The 13,194-nt window shown below is 33.6% G+C and overlaps 1 protein-coding gene across 2 annotated transcripts in view; it reads left to right on the top strand.

Moving 5' to 3' along the window:
• The window catches only part of LOC114337747 (E3 ubiquitin-protein ligase MGRN1), a 73,435-nt gene that overhangs the window by 37,822 nt on the left and 22,419 nt on the right, over nt 1–13,194 (top strand). For both annotated transcript variants that reach the window (XM_028288286.2, XM_028288277.2), the window contains exon 8: nt 7,438–7,657. In XM_028288286.2, the coding sequence (XP_028144087.2) occupies nt 7,438–7,657 (220 nt within the window). The remainder of the gene's footprint in view (nt 1–7,437; nt 7,658–13,194) is intronic.

The following is a 13,194-nucleotide window of genomic DNA, read 5'->3' as shown; positions in this document are numbered from 1 at the left end:
ACTACAGCATTTTCTTCTGAACGAACCGAACGAGCTGAGCGCGCATAGACAAGCAAATACTCAGGTTATTCGAAGTGTTCGTTCTATTCGTCGCGTTCCCATAATATACTGCTGATTTTATTTCAGTGTTCGTCCGACCATTGAAGCAGAGAATCTGGTTATACCTGCTGGAGCTTTTTTTATTCAATTTATTACAAATAGAAAGAAATTTGGAAGAAAAAACATCAAAAAAAAATTGGATAAGGAGGTTTTTTTAAGTCGTAACAAAACCACTCTGTTGGAAGATATGGACTGTTTGCATTTTAAAAACTTCACGCAAACGTCTACAGAAGACATGAAGAGAAGTATCCATATTACTCAAATGTCTCGAGGTAACCAGTTACAAAAAAAAACTCGAAGAGGTACCACAAGGTTATTTATTATTGTTAAAAATCATAAAAGGACGCGTTTCGGCTTTACACAAGCCATCATCAGCTTAAATACAGGACATAGAAAACAACGGACTGACCAGAAAACAGGAAGGAGGAAGAATCAGCTAGTTTACATTATATAGTATAGAGACTCTAGTTATGCTAGTAACGCTAGTTATGGGTGACTTTAATGCCAAAATCAGTAAGGATAGTTATGGTGAAGTAGTAGGTTCATGGGGTTTGGGTGAGCGAAATGAGAGAGGAGAACGCCTACTCACATTTGCTACGGAAGAAGAGTTGGTAATCACCAATACACTCTTCAAATTACCATACAGAAGGTTGTACACATGGCGCTCACCCGGTGACACGCCAGAAAATCTCATAAGAAACCAGATTGACTATATTTTAATAAATAAAAGATTCAAAAACTCAATAACATCAGTGAAAACCTACCCTGGTGCAGATATTAAGTCAGACCATAACCCACTTGTCGGTAAGTTTCGTCTGAAATTTAAAAAAATCCACAAACTTAATCCTATAAGATACGATCTCAAAAAACTAAGAGATGATGACATAAAGCAAAAAGTACGGGAATATCTGAAGAACAACATATCTAAGTCAGAAGTAGTTAATGATATTGACACAGAAATAAACCACTTAGAAAATATTGGGAAGGAAATATTAGACCAATATCTGCGACCGAAAAAGACAGAAAAGAAAAAAACATGGATGACCGACGGTATATTACAGATGATGGACAGAAGAAGAGAATCCAAGCGGAAAGACTACGCTGCATATCAGTTTTTAGACAAAGAGATAAAAAAAGCTGTCAGAGAAGCTAAAAACAGAAATCTGGAAAAACAGTGTGAAGAAATCGAGATATTGGAACGTAAACACGATTCCTTCAACCTCCACAAAAAGATCAAATAAGCAGCAGGCATCTATAAATCAAAAAGGCCGGGACACTTAACAGACGCTCAAGTAAATCCAATAGTTGATATTGAAGAAACAAAAACAACATGGATGAACTATGTGACAACAACATTTGAGGACGTTAGGAATGTCACCATCACACAAAATGAAAATGACGATACCGGACCACCTATTCTCGAAGCGGAAGTAGAAGGTGCTATAAACAACATTAAGAAGGGAAAAGCCGCAGGACCAGACGAGTTCTACTCAGAATTTTTGAAAATTATGGATAAAGACGAAGTAAAAAGACTTACCTTGATCTTCAACAATATATACCAAAGTGGAAAAATACCCGAACAGTGGCTAAGATCAACTTTTATAACAATCCCTAAAAAACCCAATGCCAAAAAATGTGAAGATTATCGAATAATAAGCCTTATGAGCCATCTCTTGAAAACTTTTTTAAAAATTATACATAAAAGAATATATAAAAGTGTGAAGAACACATGACAAACACACAATTCGGCTTCAGGGATGCATTGGGTACTCGAGAGGCACTTTTTGCAATACAAGTTCTCTTTCAAAGATGTAGAGACGTGAATTGTGATATTTATGTGTGTTTTGTTGATTACCAGAAAGCGTTCGATAGGATAAAGCATGACGAACTGATGAAAATATTAAATTCAATTGGTCTAGACAGCAGAGATCGCCGTATAATAAACAATATCTATTACGAACAAACTGCAGCTGTTAAAGTAGGGGATCAGTTAACAGACGACATAAAGATAAAAAGAGGTGTGCGACAGGGATGTATATTGTCCCCATTTTGTTCAATACATATTCGGAGCACATTATGAACCTAGCGCTAACGGACATAGACGAGGGAATACTTATAAACGGAGAACGATTGAACAACATAAGATACGCTGATGATACTGTCATTTTTGCAGACAGTCTTGAAGGTCTGCAGATACTTGTCGCCAGGGTGGCAGAAGTAAGTAGCAGGTTTGGGCTTGATTTTAACATCAAAAAACCAAATACATGGTTATAAGCAAAAATAGGACACCACCTGGTCAATTACTAGTTAACCAATAACCTGTAACAAAAATCACCAACTTTTGTTATTTGGGTGCAAACTTAAATGAACAGTGGGACCAATCGACGGAAATTAAGATAAGGATCGAGAAGGCAAGATCAGCTTTCGTCAAAATGAAAAAAATCTTTAACAGCCACGATATAAAATTGGAAATAAAAGTTCGTTTACTAAAATGCTACGTATTATCCGTTCTTTTATATGGCGTGGAATCATGGACCTTAACTGAAGCATCACTGAAGAGACTCGAAGCATTTGAGATGTGGTGCTATAGACGCATGTTGAGGATTTCCTGAATAGACAGAGTTACCAACAAAGAAGTTTTACATAGAATTGGTAAAGAGCGCGAACTAGTCGTAACCATAAAACGTCGCAAACTGGAATACCTGGGCCATATAATGCGCAATGAACAACGATATGACCTACTTCGGACCATACTTCAAGGTAAAGTGCATGGGAAAAGAGGTCCAGGACGAAGAAGAATATCCTGGCTGCATAACCTGCGAAAATAGTTTAACTTAACCACTACCGGACTTTTAAGGGCAGCAGTCAACAAAGTCAGAATAGCCATGTTAGTGTCCAACATCCGTAACGGATAGGCACCATAAGAAGAAAAAGTATAGAGATGCACACACTTCATCATTAATATGTAGCTATTTATAGCATTTTGTTCTGATTGTACTGTAAAATCTTGAAGAACTTCAGCATGTAGAGGAACCGTCATGTGAGCCGGTCAGGTGTAAAGACTAAAAGGAGGGAAGGTCTTTACACCTGACCGGCTCACATGATGGTTCCTCTACATGCTGAAGTTCTTCAAGATTTTACAGTACATATTAATGATGAAGTGTGTGCATCTCTATACTATATAATGTAAACTAGCTGATTCTTCCTCCTTCCTGTTTTCTGGTCAGTCCGTTGTTTTCTATGTCCTGTATTGAAGCTGATGATGGCTTGTGTAAAGCCGAAACGCGTCCTTTTATGATTTTTAACAATAATAAAAATAACCTTGTGGTACCTCTTTGAGTTTTTTTTGTAACTGGTCTACAGAAGACTTGAAAAATTAATATGTCCAGTAGGTCCTACAATTGCAAGAAAAGATACAACGCTTCAAGATAGCCTACTTTGCGGTTTCTAGAAAAAAATCCTGTTTTTGCTGTTTTTTTTTTTTGTTTTGGGATTGCACGGAGGACAACAATAGGTCATACGAATACATGATTATATTGTAATGCAGCTAGAATATGTTAAGATGCTCACTTGCTCACGCATGGCCTTAAGTAGTGGTACTTTTTTTATCTTCTATTGACCATTAGAATTGACCCTTCTTTGATTAATTCAAGTGCGTACATTTATCAGTCTTTCAACTAATTAAATATTTTCACGAACACAACGAATACACTAATAGCCCGGGAGGTAATGTCAAATTTGACCGGAGCATTTTAGCAATGCTGTTTTTTTATTTAGTGAAGGGTTTCCAAAGCTTATTAATAAATGATGTGTCAGCTGGCCCAAAATCGGGGCTTTTACGCAAGAAAAGATAAAATATGAAAGTAGATGGAAAAACCCTACAACTTATATGCCAAATATTTATCTCCGTGCCTTACATCCATAATGGCCAAGCGGTTAGAACACCCTGGCTCCTGGATTTCACCCAGGCAAGTCGGATTCGATTCCCGACGTCGGAAATCCTTTTTGTTTTTAAAATTGACATTTCGATTTGAAAAATAATTGTTTTTATAATACCACGGTTTTATTATTTATACGACACAATATAGAAAGTATTAAAAAACATTTATTTTTCAAATCGAAATGTCAATTTTAAAACCAAAAAGGATTTCCGGCACCGGGAATCCAACCCGACTCGCCTGGGTGAAAGCCAGGAGCCAGGGTGTTCTAACCACTTGGCCATTATGGATGTAAGGCACGGAGATAAATATTTGACATATAAGTTGTAGGGTTTTTCCATCTACTTTCATATTTTATCTTTTATTTATCTAAAAGCCCCTGAGTCGCGCCAGCTGACAAACATTTTCGTTATCAAACAAGTACTATCTACCAAAATAGATTCATAGAATCCGTGCTAAAATCACCGTAAAAATTTGACACTACCACCCAGGCTATAAATGCCCGTACCCACTGAGCATAAACGAACAAATGCTCGCTTTTGATCTTTCCATGGTTACCGATATTCCCCCGAAAACGATCGGCTCATTCGGTTCGGCAGAATTTTGCCCGCGAACACGTACTCACTAGAGCAATTTGTTAGAGCGCGCTCCGTTCGTTTGGTTCGTTCGGAGAAAAATGCTTGAGTCAGTACTTACCTTAAGACAATATTCTTGAATTCTTTTTTATATTACGCCTCTTTTTCTGTTTACAGAACCTAATACCATGAAATATATATTAAACAAAGAAAGTAATATGATGAAGAAGGCTTGGAATTTAGAGTTGGCAATATAAAAGTGGCAGCTGTGATATTTACAACAATTTTTCATATTTAAATTTTAAATTCATTTTGATGTCTTGAAATTATAATTTTCTTAAAAAATATAACTGCTAACCGTTACGTTAGTGTTTGATTTCTAGAATTTCCATGATTTTTGCGACGTTTATTCTTTCAGTGGCATTACACAAGCATATTTGAAGGGTACAGGGGAAAAACAGCCAAAGTCACATTTTTTTTTAAATTGAGTATTCGCGCATTTCTGTATTAAACCATCAGAAGTCACCATTCTAGTTGTAAAAAATGCAAAACATAGCCTTAGTCCATAGTTAGTAACGTTTGAAAATATACCGTACAGGCAAATAACAGCCAGAGTCCACAGGCAGAAAAGAAACAACAATCAAAATTAAAAATAAAAAAATGTTTATACTTTAAATATTAGTTTTGATTATAATAGGCTAATAAAAAAATGCTTATTGAAAATAAACTAATATTTTCACATTTTAGATTAGTTACTTGTAAATAAGGGGATGCCGTTTTAAAGTTAAAAATTAGAATTACTCCAACTTTTGTGACTTTGGCTGTTTTTCCCCTGTACCCTTCATTTGTTATTAGACCACTCATCAGCGGTAAAAAACTGTAAAACCGTGGAATTTTGAGAATCAACACCGATTTTAATGAAAATTCGGATTTAAGCTCGGTTGACACTGTTCTTCAAAATCTGTCCTATGCCGAACCGGGCTTTTGCCCTGGGAGTGAAAACAACCCCATCTAGGGGATGAAAATTTTTTCAATCAAAATAACTATGGAAGTCGATAGATTGACCAATTCTTAGTAAATTTTGTTTTATAAAATTTTTTTGCAAAGTTATTAGCGATTGAAACTATGTATTTTTCATTGAAAAAACGTTTTATAACCGTTTTTCATGAATAACTTTTAATTATTTTTTTCTATTCTCATATATCAATTATGATTTCACTACCTGTATCATAATGAACTTCATTATGATACAGATTTTCATTACGATACAGATTTTTAACCAATAGAATCGCGATATGGTATTCGAGATGAAGGTGGCACACGCGCAGTGACCAATGGCGAGTCAAATACATACGGTTTGACAGTTCTCAATATGTAAATAAACTGACAAACTACTCAATTTGGTTGCGTTAAAAAATTTATTTGAATACATTTTTTGTTGTGAATGATCATAGAAAAAATCGTGTATCCGCTCCGAGCTTCGCTGGTATCGCCACCTACCTACAGGATTACTAGTATAACTTTTACCGGAAATTTTCTGGAAAGAAAAAAGTATTGCCTATACTCTGTGAGTTTCGCTGGTATGGCTGCTATCGCCATCTAACGGTTGACTAGTGTTCCTATTTCGGCCAGAATTTTAAAGAGGACAGTAGAAAAGCAAATAATAGTTGTTTCAAACTTATTATTTAATTCTTATCGTGTAATATTTACAACGTAAAGAAGTAATTGGATTGTAATCGATAATTAATAGCAGTAAGTACAGAATTTATTATTCATTATGAGTATTTTAAGATTTTGACGTTTATGTTGACAACTAATATTAGAAAAAATTTATTCTGCAAAAAAGTATAATAATTTAATATAATTACAGTATAATATGTACTTCTTAAATATTAACTTATGAATGACAGTTAACGGCATCCTACGTTTGCTGTGATTGGTCGTTATCTTCACGCATTCAAATTTTGTTTCAGGATTGGATTGTAAAATTGAAACCGTCAACATTCGAGAGTGTGCTAACTGATCCTTTAGCTTACATTTTTCTACCGTTTTAAAATTAAAATTGTGTTTACTTACTTTTTTCTAATTGCATCAATCCATTTTTGTCGTTGAATCACCTTATGCTTAGCGACAGGAAAGTTGTAGAATACACAGTTACTATTGTAACCAATATTTCGACACTCTTTAATACAACAACTTTCGTGAGACATTAAAAAGCTATAATATGCAACTCTTAATGCAGAACGTCAAAAAGCAAATTTCCAGTAAAGGTTTACAAACTTGTCACTACTGGCGCTCGCGAATTTTTAATTATCCCCTCTACCTACGAGCTCACAGCGTATACAACTTGCATTTAATTATCATTATGAAGAAATTAACATTATTTAGGTATAATTGATACGATCCATGTGATTTGACCGGTTCGGAATGCTTAGTTTAAAAACAATAGTTGATTAAATCGAAAATGACATTTTCATAATTAAAAAAAAGTGAATTTTCATAATATGAAAAATGTTTCAAATATTAATTGTAGGGTTTTTTTATTGAAAATTTTGTTTTTTTTTTGTTTTTGTATCAATTAAGAGTTGATCAATCTATCGACTTCCATAGTTATTTTGATTGATTAAAATTTTCATCCCCTAGATAGGGTTGTTTTCACCCCCCAGGCCAAAAGCCCGCTTCGGCGTAGGGTAGATTTTGACAAAAGTTATAAATACTACCTAAATCCAAATTTTCAAGAAAATCGACCTTGATTCTCAAAATTCCACGAGAAAATGGCTGTTGATTGGACTATATCGTATATTTTTATTATTCGTATTTTCTAGGCAATGTGATCGTAGTACACCGACGAAAAAACGAGGAGGCAGTTTGGATTCTCCGCCTAGTCCAGATTACTCACGAGAGGTAAGTATGGTACCTACAAGGAGAATAGAGGAAGAGGATAAAAACAAAGATGGAAAGTTGCCGTTGTTGGAAAAGGAGGTGGATAGAAGAAGAAAGAGAGATGATGTAAGACTGGTTAACGAGAAAGCCGAAAAAGATGCAGTAAGTAACTTTTTTTAATTTAAATTTTTCTATAATTATTAACAAAGGTATTGTATCTTATAGGGGAGTGCAATTAGAACGAAAACATGTATTGTTTCGGAAAAATTCAAACAAGCTTATATTTTTTCTAAAACTTTTTTTGTTAGTTTATATAAATGTTAAAGTAAAAAGTTCTACTCGCAGATTTGGCCGCTAATTGTTTATTAATTGTTTAAACAATAACAATTGTTTAGTATAAATAATTTTAAAAATATCGTTAAATTCATCATTTTACTTTGATCAAATATGTTTCTATTTTGTTTTTGATTATGCTGAATCCGAATATGACATTGCAATTTGAAAATTCTAATACAGAAGCTCTTATAGAGTGTGTCTGCGTAGCTAGGAAACACATGAAAACTTTTTTATTATCAATTTTACGAAAAAAAAGTTATTCTCAATAAAATGCTCTGGATAGTCAATAATCTAAAACTCAACCATCAGATATCAAATTTTATCAATTTTATACGAGTTATGTCAAAAATATGAATTTCGTTAAAGAGTAAAGTACCTTTATATTCCAGAATATCAAAAAATGCTATTATGAAAAGTTGTTTGAAATTAGAAACTATGTCTAAATATACAATTACATCATTCTAATCGAAAAAAAAATTCAATTTTTTCTCAAATTACGGATACTCATCATCATTTTATTACAATTATGATAACTATTTTATTATCACTTTTACGAAAAAAAGTTATTCTTCATAAAATGCTCTCCCTGGTCTAAAATCTAAGATACAACCATCAGATATCAAACCTTTTTAATTTTATACGAGGTATGTAAAAAAATTCATATTTTTTACATTAGTTAAGTGCCTTTATTATTCACAATATTTTAATTAGAAGGATATAATTGAACACTAAAACAAATTTTTTAATTCCAAACAACTTTTCTTAATAACAATTTTCGATATTGTGAAATGTAAAGGTACTTTACTCTTGAGTGAAATTCATATTTTTTGACATACCTCGTATAAAATTAATTAAATTTGATATTTGATGATTGCTTCTTAGATTATATACGATGCGGAGTATTTTATAAAGAATAACTTTTTTTCGTAAAACTGATAATAAAAAAGTTATCACTTGAAAGGTAAGTTGTGCAAAATTGAGAGTTTTATAAGAAAAATTGTATTAAAAAACTCTAACAAGAAGTAAAACCACTTCTATGTAAATTGGTATATTTATTAAAACTTAAAAAATCCCAATGGATTGAATAAAATATGTCCAATTCAGAACGTTTTCAGACCTATCGGTCCATCATCAGTGAATCTACAATAAAATAAGTAATCCCACTATTAGAATTGAAAGATGGTTGAAATTTTTTTAAAAAGCTAAAAAAGTGTGGTTAGATTACTTACGTGCATACTTGCTAAATAGCCCCAGAACCAAACAATGGTTGAATTTAAAATTCAATTTACATTATTTAAAAATAATATTAAACAGGCTAAACGCCGATGTTAAAGGATATCGCCTATGGGAACATGGTGAAACCCTACCAAAACCTCAATCAACCATCTTAGGCCAACTTTGACTATAAAGTGTCACAAGTGTGTAAGGAACTGTTTGAAGTGACATTGACAGTAGAGAAAAAGGTAGTCGATTTTCAAAGTTAATTAACCAAAAGGTCGTGACCCACAACAAATGATAAAAATTTTAATATCTGAAAATGTCTAACATTTTAAATCTATTGGTTTTTGAAAAGAAATTGTGATATACAAAATTAATTTAGAATATAAGATTATTTATATTGATTGTATACTATAACATTAGATTGATCAAATTGATAGAAAGAAAGTTAAGCTGATGTCAATAATGATAAAAAGATAAAAATAGATGAAGGTGAGAGAAGAGAAAGTTGGCCTAAGATGGTTGATTGAGGTTTTGGTAGGGTTTCACCATGTTCCCATAGGCGATATCCTTTAACATCGGCGTTTAGCCTGTTTAATATTATTTTTAAATAATGTAAATTGAATTTTAAATTCAACCATTGTTTGGTTCTGGGGCTATTTAGCAAGTATGCACGTAAGTAATCTAACCACACTTTTTTAGCTTTTTAAAAAAATTTCAACCATCTTTCAATTCTAATAGTGGGATTACTTATTTTATTGTAGATTCACTGATGATGGACCGATAGGTCTGAAAACGTTCTGAATTGGACATCTTTTATTCAATCCATTGGGATTTTTTAAGTTTTAATAAATATACCAATTTACATAGAAGTGGTTTTACTTCTTGTTAGAGTTTTTTAACTATATGGTATACAGCCAACCTAGGGAACTTCCCTTTTAGTTTAAAAATTGTATTAGTTACACATTTTTAAATCATTTTTAAACAAAATTCATGTAAGGCTCACATTCCGCCCACACCGTACTTATGCCCATACATTTTATTTCTTTCTATTACAACCATAAGATAGCTTAATTATTCTTCTTTCTTGTTCAATTTGTAAAATTTCATTTGATCCATTAGTTAAAGAATTACATTAAAATAACTCAATCGTGCACTTCGCCGTACGTTAGTTTACAGTGCGCCAATATTTGTGAGAAGGGTGACTTTAGCGTTATAAATAAAAAATTATAGAAGATACAGATTTAATTTTAGAAAATTCTTTATATAAGGTATTTTTGTAAAATTTTCTGAATTTTTTAATGGTCAAGTCAGTTTTTTTCTAAAATTTATATTTTCGGAGTTATTTAAAAAAACATCAAATTTCGTAGTTCATTTTTTTAATAAAAAATGAAGCACCCACTTCTCGAGTAGAACTTTTTGATATGTTGTTTATTAAAAATTTCTTAATGACATTACAAAAAGTTCTATCTTGTTTGATTTTTTCCGAAGTGAAAATCTATATATACTCTCCTATTAATACATTTCTGAATAGAAATATAATACGTCTCTTGATTTCGTTTTACGGCGAATTCTTCTGTATTAGTTTTACTCCTAACTGAGTATCGAGACCAAGTTTTCATTGGAATTTTGCCACGCTGGATAGAGAGGAAGTGAGGTGCAAATTATAGACCTCCCCGTGTCTTCTTTAATTCAACATTCGTTTGGTTTGCAAGTAATAGAAACCACGAAGAGGCGTAACCAGAAACTTGGTCTCATTAGAAGTTTTATTTCTCCGGAAATAAAACCTCGAATTGTGGCATTTCTGAATATTTATTATATACTCTCTAATTAAATGAATAACAGTCATGCTTTCTTGGCCCAAAAGCGTCAAGAAAGCATAACAATACATAGAAAACAAATTAAAAAAGTTGAAAAATATAAATATATGGGTACAATAATTAATGAAAATAATGAATACACAGAAGAGATTAAAGCGAGAATAGGACAGGCAAGAAATGCTTTCAACAAACTGAAAAAAATTAGTATGTAGCAGGAATATTACAATTTCTTTAAAAATAAGACTTCTGAGATGCTACGTGTTCTCCGTATATTTTAAGGGTTGGAGGCTTGGACATTAAAGAAAGATGTTTCGGACAGATTAAAAGCCTTCGGGTTATAGGGCTACAGAAGGATATTAAGAATAAGTTGGGTGGATAGAGTCTGGAATGTCGAGGTGTTGAGAAGAATGGGAAAGAAAAGAGAGGTTTTAAATACAATTAAAGTTAGAAAACTGCAATATTTGAGACATGTCATGAGGGGCGTTATAACTTGTTGCAATTAATAATAAAAGGAAGAATACAGGATAGAAGGAATTGTGGAAGAAGATGCATCTCCTGGTTAAATTATTTGAGAGCTTGGTTTAACTGCACTTCTGCTGATCTCTTTAGAGCAGCAGTATCGAAAATGTGAATTGCCGTGATGGTTGCCAACCTTCTTAGAGGAGATGGCACATGAATAATAAGAATTAAATGAACTGGTCCTTCGAGCCGGATCCAAGCAGAGGAGGAATAATATTGTAGTGCAATATTTTGAGAATTTCACGTTATTTTTTATTACTAAAAACCTATATAACAAAGTAAATAAAAAACCTATAAAACACACCTTAACCTCACCCAATTATCTATCCTAGAATCCATCTCACCCACACCCCGAATGTCGAAGGAGTCCTCTTGACCGTATTTGAGTGGTTGGGTTCCATCACGTACATCAAAAAGTAGAGGCCTTCGAAATGTGGGCTTACCGACGTATATTACGTATATCCTGGACCGAGCACGTGACCAACGAGGAGGTACTACGCCGAATAGGTAAGGAGGGAGAGGTAGGAATAACTATAAAGAAAAGAAAGTTGGAATACTTATGGAAGTTGGACAAATGCCAGACGAATGGAGAAGCAGTATATTAGTACCTGTCTACAAAAACAAGGGAGACATACAACAATGTACAAACTACAGGGCTATAAAACTACTTAGCCACACCATTAAAATACGGGAGAGAGTAATTGATAGACGGATACGTGAAGAAACCGAAATATCCGATAATCAATTTGGCTTTATGCAGGGCAGATCAACAACATATGCAATTTTCATTGTAAGGCAACTGATGGAAAAATACAGGAATAAAGAGACCAACGCTCATATGGTATTCATTGATCTTGAGAAAGCATATGATAGAGTTCCTCGAGAGATTCTGTGGTGGGCACTCAATAAGAAAGAAGTCCCTGACGAATATGTAAAGATTGTGAGAGATATGTATGAGGGAGTAACGACTAGTGTTAGGGCAGGTGTGGGAGAGACTGATAAATTTCAGGTGAAAGTAGGATTGCACCAAGGCTCGGTGCTTAGTCCTTTATTCTCATTAATTTTGGACCAGAAAACAGCGAAACTACAGGGTAGCATTCCATGGTGCCTAATGTATGCTGATGATGTAGTGTTAATAGGAAATAGTGAAAGAGACTTAGAACAAAAACTGGAACAGTGGAGACAAGCTCTGGAGGAAAAAGGTTTAAAACTTAGTAGGACAAAAACAGAGTATTTGGAATGTTCATTTAAAGATGGAGTTACTACAAATAAAATGGTCTCTTTGGATGGTGAAATGATTGTGAAAAACAATAGTTTTAAGTACCTAGGATCGGTATTACAGAGTAATGGAGAAATAGATGGAGATGCATGCAGTAGAATTAGGGCTGGATGGATGAAGTGGAAAGAAGCGAGTGGTCTGGTGTGACAGAAAAATTCCAATGAAGCTGAAGGGAAAATTCTATAAAACAGCCATAAGACCGGTTATGATGTACGGAACTGAATGTTGGGCAGTGAAAAAAAAAAAGAAGAACAACGAATGTGTCTAATCTTCGGGCTCAGTGGAGGATGATCGTCTGTTATAGAAACACCAATAGCACTTAGATACTTTATTGATAGCGACTGACACCAGGGTAGTAGAATCAACCCCGGGAGAACGTAGTTGTACTGATATGTGGCTCGTACGCGAATTAGATTTAGTCTCTATGATGCTACATATTGAATGTATGAAGGAATGAAGTTAAAGGCACATCTGGCCTGGTTGAGTTGATTCTTGAGAATGATTCTAAAATGTATTCTCTCTTGTTG

This window comes from Diabrotica virgifera, chromosome 2, assembly GCF_917563875.1.
Source record: "Diabrotica virgifera virgifera chromosome 2, PGI_DIABVI_V3a".
NCBI lineage: Eukaryota > Metazoa > Arthropoda > Insecta > Coleoptera > Chrysomelidae > Diabrotica > Diabrotica virgifera.
The sequence above is the reverse complement of the archived record's forward strand: the minus strand, read 5'-3'. Positions and strand labels throughout refer to the sequence as shown.